Here is a 12745-nt window from a genome sequence, read left to right on the forward strand (position 1 = left end):
AAAGCAGCTAACGTTGGTTCTGCTGCAGTAAATCTGACAGAATGTACCCGGGACTCACCATATTTGTCACTGTTTGGGAAAATGTAGGAGATCTTTGTAGGATCTGTGAAGAAGAAGCAAGAAGGTTAAAGAGCTTTTTGTGACATGAATACATAATGTGTAGAGTGGAGGATGTTGAGGCATATTTGCTATCAACAATCAGAGATTCTTCTTCTTTATTGTCTGGAACTGTGAAGATATGTATAGTAGGCTTTACATCGATCTGATCGGCTATTTCAGATCGGTCGATAAATTTAGCATTTTATGCAATTAATGTGATTGGCTGAAATGTCTTCATTCGCCAATCCGATCAATGACGTCATTGTTGTGATGAAACTTTCTGTAGATGCTTCCATTGCATTGTTTTATCATCTCATTTATACCGAAGATTTATTTGCTTTACGTGACACGACTTTATTTCACTCACATTTGTGCAAAAAATGTGAAAACCTGTGAGCGCTGGACTTCTTCCCCAGTCTACCGACTCTGAAAGCATGAAAGCGGATGCAGTGTCTGCTGTTAGTGTGTGTTTGTATGTATGTGTGTGTTTGTATGCGTGTGCGTGAGCTTGTCTTGTTTATTCATCCTGAGCATGTTAAAAGAGCGGAGCGATGCGCTCCCGTTTACAGACTTCTGTCCGTTTCAGGGCGGTGGGGGACACAGAATGTGTGTGTGCCACACTTTTGCTGTGCACATGTGAATACGGTAACTTATGTCATATTTTGTAATATCTGTACTTTACTTGAGTATTATATTTGAGGGACATGTTTTACTTTCACTCTACTGTTAAATAAATACACTTCTTCTGACCCCTTTTCGAACATGGTTATCTTTAATGAAAATATTAAATATGCTTTTCTCTCATACTGTTCAAAACAGTATCACCTTCATAAAATATTTTACTGTTTTTTTTCAAGGAATAAAATGTTCAATATATTAAAACCAGAGTAAAAATAATTCTCAACTGATAATTTGTAACATCGGTAAAGTCTCTTACCTGCAGCAGCCATTTCTCATTAGATTTTACACTTTTTAAATACACAAATATTGTTTGATTTACTTCTAAATACTACAGATGTGATTGTTTTTTGTTTTTTTCCTTTAGTCTTGCCACCACGGCAACCGTTCACATTTGATGGTGATGTCATCAAACTGTTTCATGTATTGTACATGCATACATTCAGGGTTGATAAATGAAGTAAATATACTTTTACGGACTATAAGCAACAGCAGGTTTTGCGATGCCACAGTAGGGAAATATGTATTTGCTCCTAATGCTAATGCTAATGTTGATGGAGGCTTCACATAGTTCCAGTATGGTGTGCCTCCACAGCTTCATCTCCAACTCCCAGCCGACATGCTTTCAGAAAGAAAGAAAGTTTCTAGAGGACAGACGCCATCTGAGACAGTATGACAAATAAATGTATTTTGTCAAAATTCTTGTTAGTTTTCATTTCTAAAATCTGGTTGATTAAAATTAGCATTAGGGGGCCACAGTGCAGGGAGAGCCTCTGGCATGGAGGTGAGGACATCAGTCTTAAGGTACAAATCAACGTTAAAACAGGCCAAAGCCATGTTAAAAAAGGACAAAACGCATCATGTCACTAAAGTCTCACTCTTGTCATTTTCTGAAACTTGGCAGCCCTGCAATTTCTATTTTTTTTTTTTTTTTTATAGACATTACATTTCCAATTACTTCAGCATGTACCATATCCAACTAATAATCAGATACTTGACAATATAAATCTATAGGAGAGTACACATATTAGATAATTGATACATATGCTTGATTTAACTTCCCAGACTTCTTTATTCTGTGCTTTTAATGTGACATATGTTATTGTTACTTTAGGCCCTATAATTATACATCCTTATATTAAATATACTTGGTCAAATCAACTTTTTTTAGGCCAAAAAATTTCAAAATGTCTGATTTTGACTCTGAAAAAAAAAAAAAAAAAAAACTAACAGGTACGCTAAGCTATAATAGTTAGAAAAAACTACAATTACATCACAGAGAACACATCAATGTATAATAAGTAATGCCATTCTGGTTTGATTGTATGCTTCAAAGCATCATCTCAAGGCAAGGGCAAAATATTGAGATATATATATATATATATATATATAAAGGCCATATTGCCCAGCCCTAATACAGACTCATACTTGACATTGATGCAAAGATGTCCCTTGTGCTCATATGTTTTGTTGAATTAAGCAGGTCTATATTGATATCATCACAGATGAATGTGACCTTCTGACTAGACCCAACAAACACTGAAGCCAGGTGCTCTGTATACATAACTGACCCATATTCTTGTACTGTTTTCTATAATAATTTAAATAGTAATACACTCTATTAGATCATCAACAGTTCTTGTCATATTTTCCAATACTTTATAATTAATTTTCTTGTCGAAGCCCTTGTCTTTTAGTTTTCATTCTTAACCTCAATCATTGGCTCCTGGAAACAAATGTTTTTGTTATTTTTTTTTATTTTTTTTGTAGCCCCAACTCAAACTGTTTGTCATTGACTTCCGTTGTTAATGCATTTCCAGACATTGTGACGGAGGTCAGTTCACTCATATTTATTTATTTATTTATTTATTTATTTATTTATTTATTTATTTATTTATTTATTTATTTATTTATTTATTTATTTATTTTTAAAAAAAGGTCTGCTATTCTTAAACCTGCCCCTGTTGTTCCCGCATCTGTCGCTAGGGGGCAGAAAACATAAAGTACTTCACAGTTCCGGTGAAGAAGAACAAGAGGCGTCACTTAATGTCGAGTTTAAAAGGCGAGTCAGACATCGACAAACAACGCTGAGTTTACGGTACGTCCCAAAAAAAAATACATACTTATCACATAAACACGATTTAATGCATCTAATGGTAATATTTTCATGTTATGGAGTCAAATATCTTTGAAGGGGGGTTGGTTCAGAGTTTCAAATATCCCGCTCCCGTTGCCGCCCTAGCAGGACAACACGGAGCATTCAACAACCACAACAGTGTGTTTTAGTGTGTATTCTCATCTGTACTGTTACTTTTATGTTTCAATGACTAATAATCTATCAGAATTTGTTTACATTGCGCAAATAACGACATCCGACAACCATAACAATAACCATGAAGACGTCAATCCTAATAATGTGAAAACAAAACCTCCGCCGAATTAAATTATATATACAGTTTATTATATATATTAATCAACTAAATCAGCAGCTCAACCATTGCGCTTTTAAAATATCCTTTAACATTTATTTCACGTAACAATTTACCACTTTTGAAATCATCAAGTCTGCATCGATTATCGATTACTATGTCTGAATGAAGATCCATTATTTCTCCCACTTCTAACTCCATTAAGATTTGTAGTAATTCTTCACAACATTGTTTTCTTAATTTTAACTGGCAAACACACAAATCAAATCAAACCTTCTGATTTTTTTTATTTTTTTTTAAGCATGTAATAATTGAAATACAATGAATGCTTTTCCCTTGTGCTACTGGTGGGGAGTGCTTTGACATAGTAATTGTTTCAAATCATTACAATCTCAACTCTTTCTTTTTTTTTTTTCAGTGTTTTGTGGCACGATGGAATCGCCAAAAAAACGGGCAACACCGCGCAGGTAGGTTTGCATCCCACATCCGGTATTTATTATAGTCTGGTATTTACATTAGATATAATGTACATTTTATACACAGGTCAAAAATGTAATAAGGGCTTTGATCTGATATAGTAATTTACAAAACAGATAGTAGTCTGAGAATTACCTGGACATAACGAGAAAAAAATCAGAATGCTATGATTGAGTTTTCCTGAAATTATGCCTGTTTTTTTATTTTTATATTACTGTAGACTTTACTATAGAAGCTTAAGTAATCAGACAGTCAAAATCAACTCCCATGCTAGTTTAAAACAGTGTATGTTAGTGATAAAGTCATGATATTTATGCTGTTGTGTTGCAGAGTCAATGTTGATACTCCGGGACAGGATGCCGACTCTCCACTTCCCCCGATCCATGAACGCCTGGCGTATCTGCGACCCTCCAGGGAGCTGCTAGAATTTTACAGAGAGAAAATCGCCCAATTTGACAGTGAACACGAAGAGCTGCTGCAAATGTTGGAAAAACATCGAGGCATCACAGAAGATCAGGTAACGCTGAGGTGTTTATCAACAAGTGCCCTTTTCAGCAGTGCCTGCCTGTTAAATGACTTTGTTTTCACCACAGCATAAGCTTCAGTATGAGGTTCGACAGAGGGAGGGAGAAATAGCAGAGCTTCAAAATGCTCTGAGTGACATGCAGATCTTCCTTTTCCAAGAGAGAGAGCAGTCGCTGCGGCTCTACGCTGAAAATGACAGACTGAAGATCCGGTAAGCGAAGGGGGTTAATGATGGTTAACTTCTTAATAATTTTGTTTTTCAAACATGATATTTAAGAAGGTTTGCCAGGTAAACATTGTGAACAGACATGGGAAACTTGCAGCCCCTCAGTCTAACTCTGTGTAGCCACCAAAGTAATTGCACATAATTACTACAAGAACATACAAATCAACAACAATATAAACAAAAGTACTCAAATAAGTGTAGAAAAGGTTGACAAAAATGTCTCATACCACACATACACAACAATAATATGCCAAATAAAAGAAAAAATTACAAAACACCAAAAAACATTTACAACAAACAAAAATACTCCAAAAAAAAGAGCACATGAATTAACTCCAAACATATACAAATTGACAACAAAAACACACAAAAATGCCTGAAATGGGCAATAAGTAATAATATAAGTCTATATCAGACATAGGCAATTGGCGACTTGGGGGCCCTTGCCTCAAATTTGTGTGGCCCCCCAAAGTAAATGTACATACTGACTTCAAAACTCACAAAATGACAACAAAAATACATAAAATGACAAAAAAAACAGACTCCAAAAACTCACAAAATGACAACAAAAACTCACAAAATGACAACAAAAATGGACTCCAAAAATTCACAAAATAACAAAAGCATGGAAAATTACAACAGCTATACACATCACAACACACATAATAACAAAAAAATCACCCAAAAAAAACAAAAATCCCTTCCAAAACATACACAAATGATGAAAAAAATCACACAAATACCTTTGTTTTTTTTCCCTGTATTTATGCTCATATTGGTCATTATTCTAAATACTGGCATGACTGTTGATAATGTGACCCTCGGATCAGACAGACATTTTTGTGGCCTCTACTTTTATAAAAGTTGTCCATCTCAGATTTTTTATATTTGTTAGAATATTTCGCAAACTCCCAACTGATAAAAATGAACACTTGTTTTTTTCTGTTTTTCTGTTTTTTTTACCTATTTTGATTTATTTAACCATTAGTTGCCAGCTGTAATACATTGTGTACTCATAAGACATAATGTTCTTGTACAATGAACATAATCGTAAATTGAAATGTTATTTTTTAGAGAGTTAGAGGACAGGAAAAAAATACAGCACCTTCTCACCCTTGTGGGTCCTGATGCTGGAGAGATGACATATTTTCACCGGGAACCTCCTCACAAGGTGCGTTTGCCCGTCCATCTGAACGCAGCAGTCGCCCCGCTGGAGTCTGCCAACTTGTGACCAGGAACATAATTATTTTGTTTAAGGTCACTATCGCACAGAGAACAACTGAGGATAAATGGGAGGAAAATCTCAGTCTACGACCCACAAAGTTAAGGCCTGTCACAACAAGGAAAGGTTTGTGAAAAAAAGGAGTATTTAAGGTCAACTTAGATGTAAAACCGGTGACGTTTTCTTGTCTGTGCAGAAAGCAGCAGCAGAAAACCAAAACATGCTGATAATGAAACTAGAGAGAGTTTAGAACTGTACAAGAACGACAATCAGACGTTGTTGCTACAGGTCGGTGACCCACAACACAAAATAGCTGCAGCACCAGATGTGTCTTTTTTAGGGGTGTCCCGATCCAATATTGATATCGGTCTGATACCAGCCAGAAAACAAATATCGGATTTTATCGGACTGCATCTAAAATCTCCGATATACAGACACTTTCCAAAAAATTGGAATATAATGGAAAAGTTGTTCAATTTCCATAATTCCATTCAAAAAGGTAAACTTTCATAGATTATAGATTCAGGGCCCACAATTTAAACAATTTCAAGTATTTATTTGTTTATTTTTACGTAATTTGGGCGTCCAGCTCATAAAACCCACGAATACGGGTGAGGAACAGAACCCAAGCTGCTTGAGGTCCAGTGTGAAATATCCACAGTCACTCATGATGTGGGGTGCAATGTTCTGATCTGTTCCTCACCCGTCTTCCTCCAAACCCTTGGACCTTGATTCCCTAATGAAAGACACACTTTACTTTCATCAGAAAAGAGGACCATGGACCACTGGCCAACAGTCCAGTCCTTCTTCTCCTCTTTTTTCCAGCAAAAACTGAGAAGTAAATTTTTGAATTCCTGTTTTCGTGGGTTTTATCTGCAAGCCCAAATTATGTAAAAATAAACAAATAAATACTTGAGATCGTTTAAATTGTGGGCCCTGAATCTATAATCAATGAAAGTTTAACTTTTTGAATGGAATTATGGAAATTAAACAACTTTTCCATGATATTCTAATTTTTGGAAAGGGTCTGTAAGCGCTCTGATAAGTTTTAGTTGTTTTTGTCCCCGCCCTCAGTTGTTCCCACCATGTACTGACAGTAAAAAAATAACTGAAGTGAACTTGAATTGTTGACTATTGTTCTCTGTTTGAGTAACATCACTTGATCAAGCCTTTTCTAACATTTCACACTACAAAATAAGTTGTAGAATTATGTATGATTCATGCTGATATTGTATCAATATCGGTATCGGCCAATGCTCAAGGCTGCAATATCAGTATCGTATCAGAAGTGAAAAAGTTGTATCGGGACATCCCTACTTTTTATTTTTTTACTTTTACATAGCATATAACTTCAGTCATAAGGATGAGTTGAAAGTTTGTTCCTTTTGCCTCCAGGTGGAGGCGCTGCAGGCTCAAATGGAAGAACAAACCCGTTTGGCTAAAGAGCAGGTGGAGGCTCTGCTGGAGGATCGAATAATCAAATCAGAGGAAACTCAGGCTCAGCAAAAACAAGACAAGGAGCGAATCACAGCACTTTCTGACAAGTAGGTTTTAGTGTTTATTTCTTCTACTCCCAGCCCCACCCTTAGAAACTTGCATTGCTTCAATTTATTTTGCAACCAAATAATTCAACAGTTAGTCCCTGAATGGCGTGCCCCACATATTATCAGCTAAAGATGTAAATAAGTCTCTTAACATCAGTGGTTGTCAACCTTTTTGGGATATTTCCCACTTTGAATGAAGGTTCCCGACAAACACATTTTCAAATTTATGGAACAGGAAACAAGTGACATCATATTTCATAATAAATCAAAAACTAAATTGAGCGTTTCGCCTGCATTAAAAAAAAATGTGAAAGTACAGTTGTCAGAAATACAGGAAATAACGAAACATTGTTTGTAATCGGTGGAAAAGGAAATTCATCGCACGGGGAACAAGTAATGTCATGTTTCATAAATAACTCAACTCAAAAACAAAATTAAACTAATTCCCTGCATGAAATAAAAATGTAAAAGTGCAGTAGTTAAAAAGCTTGAGAAAACAAAAAGAAAATTCATTTTTTTAAGTCAGCCATTGAACGTTTGTTAATTGTTCAGCTTCATATGAAATATACATTTTGCATTTCAATTCCACATTACATTTTGTTCCAGGTCGCCTATTTAATGCGTTCTAATGATTTAATGCTCTTTTAATTTTGACTACATTTTTAGGCTTCACATTATTACTTAGTTTGTGTGTAGATTTTTTGTTTAGTTTGCATGATCTTCATTGTCAATAAAGAAAGGTATTTAATAGGGGTGTTTATTGCCTGGCATCTGGCGATACGATTTGTATCCTGATACATAGGTCACAATACGATACGATATATCCCGATATTAAAGTGTAAGGCGGTTATTGCAATTTATATATATATATATATATATATATATATATATATATATATATTTATGACTCAAGAAACAACTAATCTTTAAATGTGTACTCCTTCATGAGAACATTATGTATGAAATGTGTTTTATTGGCATATTTTACACTATTTTACACAAAACATTGGCTTTAACATGCCATGTGCCAACAACTTAAAATAAAAAAATAACATACAATCTGCCTGTGGCTTTTAAACCAACCCTGACTTTAGTGCAACATGAACTTTAGTGCAACTTACTGAGGTATATGTCTAGAACAACAAATAAATGCAGAAAGTTAATACTTTATTTTTAAAGCTGGTCAACATGTCCAGGTTTCAGAGCACTTCTTTGTGCAGTTACAATGTCTGCTGCAGTGGAAAATTCTTTCCTGGTTAAATAAAGATTTAAAAAAAAATTTGATATGGATGCATTTTGAATCGCGCGACGAAATATTACGATATATTGCCAAATCAATTTTTTTCAACACCCTAGCATTTAAGAATTTGGAATTAAATTGAAAATGTCCTCCTGTTTGTGCATACCACCCGTCATACCTCTATTCCCCTCCTGGTGCACTGCGTTAAAGTGATGCAGCTCTGCCTTAGACCAAGTCAAACTCCTGACTAGTGTTTGTCCAACAGGCTCCAGAAGACTCAGAATCTGCTGCATGAAAGCACTCGAGATTTCCTGCAGCTGAAGTTTAACACTCGGGCTCAGGAGAAAAGCTGGATGGTTGAAAAAGATCGACTGCTGAGAGAATTGGACACCTCTCATACTCGTTTGAGGAAGGCAGGCTCAGCGGCTGGAGATGAGCTTGGACGACAGTGGCAGCGGAGCAGCAGCTGCTGCTGCTCCGCTCCACTCATCACTGGAACACAGCCTGAAGTGCAGCACAAGGAGCAGCTGAAGGTAGATCTCATAACTCAGTGGTTCTCAACCTTTCTAGCCCATGACCCCCAAAATATAGGTTCCAGAGACCAGTGCTCCCCATTGTACCTGAAGGTGGTGGAACACAGACATGAACATTAAAGAACAGTCATGTGGACACAGGGTCAAATATAAGGGAGAATAAAGGGGACAGATTTTTGGGGTCCATCCATACAGTCAGCAAAATGATGGTCCATTGTTCTCTGAATCTGTGATAACCACATTTATTTATTTACCTGAATAATATCCATTATTATCCAGGACGTTTATTATTATTTTTGCCATAATATATAGTCATCTTAAAGATGTAAATCCTCATTTTAAAATGTCACTATTTGCTTAAAAGTAGCAGAAAGGGGAGGAGGGTGAGATATGGACAAAGAAATTGGTAAAAAAGATTCAGAGTGTCAATATTGGCTTAAAAATGGTAGAAAGCATTGGAACAATTAGTTTAAACTGGCAAATAATAGGCATGACAAATCATGAATGTGGTTAGATTGGCAAAATATGCATGAAATGTGGTGAAAAGTGACAATAATGGGTCAACATGTGACATCAGGTAGGAAAAGTGGTGGAAAGGGTTTATAAGTGCTGAAGATCTCTTGACAGTGGAAAGAATCTGCAGAAAAGTAATTAAAATTTGATGGAGAAGTGGCAGGAATGGGAGGATTGTAGCAAAAATGCATTAAAAGGAGCAAAAATGTGGCAAGAAAAAGTGATTAATAGGTTAAAATATGGCAAGTTTGGTGTAGTTGTAGAAAAAGGGGTAAAAATAAGCAAAAATTGGCTCAAATATCTGATACCCCCAAGATTGAAAACCCCCGCTATAACTAACTTCTTCAAATAAAATAAAAAAGATGACATTTTATTTACACCTCTTTTATTTCTGTTTTTTTTAAGGCATTGCAGGAGGACTTGAAACAAGCACGTCATCTGGCTGAGATGTACAGAGGGCATTGTATCAGACTAGAGACAGAAGTCTGCCAAGTCAGAGAGGAAGGAGACGTAGGACGGGAAATATTCAAGGTTGGTACAGATTAGAAGTTTGAGTATGAGTACTTTTGTAAATTATTTTAATTATTTTGACTAAAGTACCAATTGATGTATTTCAGGGCCCAGGGTGTCAAACTCATTTTAGCTCAGGGGCCAAATACAGACCAGTTTGAGCTTAAGTGGGATGAAGAGCAAATTGAACCGTGGTGTGCATTTCCACGTATCAATGATAGATAAACAATAAAGTATGTGCGTGTATCCGTCCCTACAGTGACTTGATCTAAATTTCCATGATTTGGTGGAATAATTTAGGGGAAATTTGCCAGATTTTTTAAAAAAAATTGAGAGCTCTTTCAACAATTTGAGATTAAAATTTACTGCCATCATGTGATATCAGAACTGGAAAACTGCAAATATTGTGAATTTTAATTGATTTATTTGTATTTGGGGGGATGAGATATGTACAACTAAATTAGTTGGTAATTTACAAAATGTTTCATTTTTTTAGTTTATTTATTTTTATATTTTTTACTTTCATAAGCAGGCCAAATTTGATGCTCTAAAGGGCCGAATTTGGCCCCCGGCCCTTGGGTTTGTTACAGGTGATGTACTTGGCTACAATTTGGTCCAGTTGCAAAAATGGAATTGTAAGGCAAGGCAAATTTATTTGTATAGCGCATTTCATACTCAAGGCAACTTAATGTGCTTTACATGATAAAACATTCAATTGTTTAAAATCAATAAGAACATTTAAAATCATCAGTAAAATCAATTAAAATCATCAGTAAAATCAATTAAAATCATCAGTAAAATCATCAACAAACACATGATATCAACAACATGACCAAAAATCTCTCTCTCAATCATTTGCCCTCGGCAATTGCTTGTGTTGCCTACCCTGTTGCAACGCCTCCGCATGAGCGAGCGGTCAATAATAAAGATGCAAGATGGTTACTAAATTATAGTAAAATCTCTGTTTGAACAGGAACGTTCAGACAAAATGGCCAAGCGTCTCCAGCTGATGACTCAGCGTTATGAAGCCCTGGAGAAGAGGAGGGTCTTGGAGGTGGAGGGCTTCAAGACTGACCTAAAACACCTACGACAGAAACTCAAAGATGTAGAAAAACAACTATTCAAGGTTAAAAAAAATTAAAAAAAACTTTTCCACTTAATGTTAACAAAAGTTTACATGTTGTCACAATGTCTTTGTCTTTATTGTTAATATTGGAGTGATATGTGTTCACTGACTGATTCTCTTTGTTCATCAGGCTACTTTGAGTGTCAGGCCTAACCAGGACTTAGCCGTACTACATGAAGTACGTCAAACTAACAGCAGGACGAAGCGACTTCAGGGAGAGCTGATGGCTTTGAAAGCTAAAATCTACGGTCTGGAAAACGAACTACGCTTCAGCTAAATATTACATATACATAATGATGTAATCTTACCTTTATGTTTATTTTAAATGTTCAACTCTTACCTTTTTGTTTAATAAAAACAACCTTCAGTTGAAACCTTGTTTGTTTGCTATTGGTTTCCTATCATGTTGGAATTAGAAATCTGAAACAAAATTGTTGGAGAAAACAAAATGTCTAAGATGAAACAATTGCCTGGCAGTGTTGGGTAAGTTACTCTAAACTTGTAATATATTTATATTACTAATTACTGGGATACAAATTTAATATATTTATATTACAATATTACTGTTTTTTAAAATGTAACTGAGTTACACTACTTTGAGTAACTTTTGGTCCAGAACACTAATTATATCACAGTAAAAGTGATGTTTCAGGAGCAGAAAGATATTTTTTTGTTCCCCATAAGTTATATTTCACTAATGATCATCTTTTTTTTCCTCAAATAATTGCAAACAGTGAGAAAACAAAGCAAATATGCACTTAAATTAAATATGCATGTAACTTTAGTTAGTTTAATTGTAACTAGTAATATATTACTACTTTTTCACTTTTGTAATGAGTTACTTCAAAAAACGAATATATTACTGTAATATATTACAAAAATAACTAGTTACTACCAACACTGTTGCCTGGTAACAGATTAGAAAAGCTGTTTTATCATTATGTGAATCAAAGCAGATTTATATTTTTGTAACTAGAAATAATAGTTTATCACAAAGATCTCCTGTGAGCTCAAAAAGGAAAAAAATTAAGAAATACTGATTAAAATCAAACAGCTTCCCCACATTACAACTTATATAGGGACAAATAATTCCAGCAAGTTCATTTTGTCTACTTTTTAAAAAAATAAGATGTTAAGGTTTCATTTAATCAGACAACTTTGTTCAGTACATTTTTTGGCAGTCTAAACAAGTCATGATATCAAAGTAAATTTCCTGAAAAAAGTTGTCTGAATAAATAAAAACCCTAAATATTATATAAGGACAATAATAAAGAAAAATAACATCATGGATTACATTTATCCTTTTCACCATCAGTATGAACTACGTATTGTGCTGTTGTTTGTAATTTTAGCTTTGTAAAATAGTTACAACAATGAAAATCTTCAACACGTAATAAAAGATATTACTATATTAATTAATGAGATTACATGTCATAATTAGTATCTGGGTTTGTGATGGTTTATTTGAATGGATTTCATTTTTATAGAGGTAGATTTGTGTCAATTCAATTAAAAAAATATTTTCAATAAAACAAAATCACTTCAATAAAATTAAAAAAAAACTTTTAATCAAAAAGGTTTACTTCAATCAAAAATAAATATGTTCAATCATAGAATATTTTT

General features: G+C 34.7%; 1 protein-coding gene and 1 long non-coding RNA gene across 2 annotated transcripts; one reads left to right on the forward strand and one right to left on the reverse strand.

Moving 5' to 3' along the window:
* Nucleotides 1-2795: 2795 nt before the first annotated feature.
* Nucleotides 2796-11496, forward strand: ccdc77 (coiled-coil domain containing 77). Its single transcript, XM_028450361.1, has 12 exons — nucleotides 2796-2875; nucleotides 3625-3673; nucleotides 4014-4200; nucleotides 4277-4419; nucleotides 5509-5605; nucleotides 5692-5782; nucleotides 5853-5944; nucleotides 7052-7200; nucleotides 8706-8973; nucleotides 9892-10017; nucleotides 10970-11122; nucleotides 11253-11496. Exons 2-12 carry the CDS (start codon nucleotides 3639-3641, stop codon nucleotides 11397-11399), a joined length of 1488 nt encoding a protein of 495 aa, XP_028306162.1. The 5' UTR covers nucleotides 2796-2875; nucleotides 3625-3638; the 3' UTR covers nucleotides 11400-11496.
* On the reverse strand, nucleotides 5586-9270 carry LOC114465379 (uncharacterized). Its single transcript, XR_003674302.1, has 3 exons — nucleotides 9061-9270; nucleotides 6440-6441; nucleotides 5586-5597 (listed from the first exon to the last, which is right to left on the reverse strand). It is a non-coding gene; the product is annotated as an uncharacterized LOC114465379 (long non-coding RNA).
* Nucleotides 11497-12745: the final 1249 nt, after the last annotated feature.

This window comes from Gouania willdenowi, chromosome 6, assembly GCF_900634775.1.
Source record: "Gouania willdenowi chromosome 6, fGouWil2.1, whole genome shotgun sequence".
Classification (NCBI taxonomy): Eukaryota; Metazoa; Chordata; class Actinopteri; order Blenniiformes; family Gobiesocidae; genus Gouania; species Gouania willdenowi.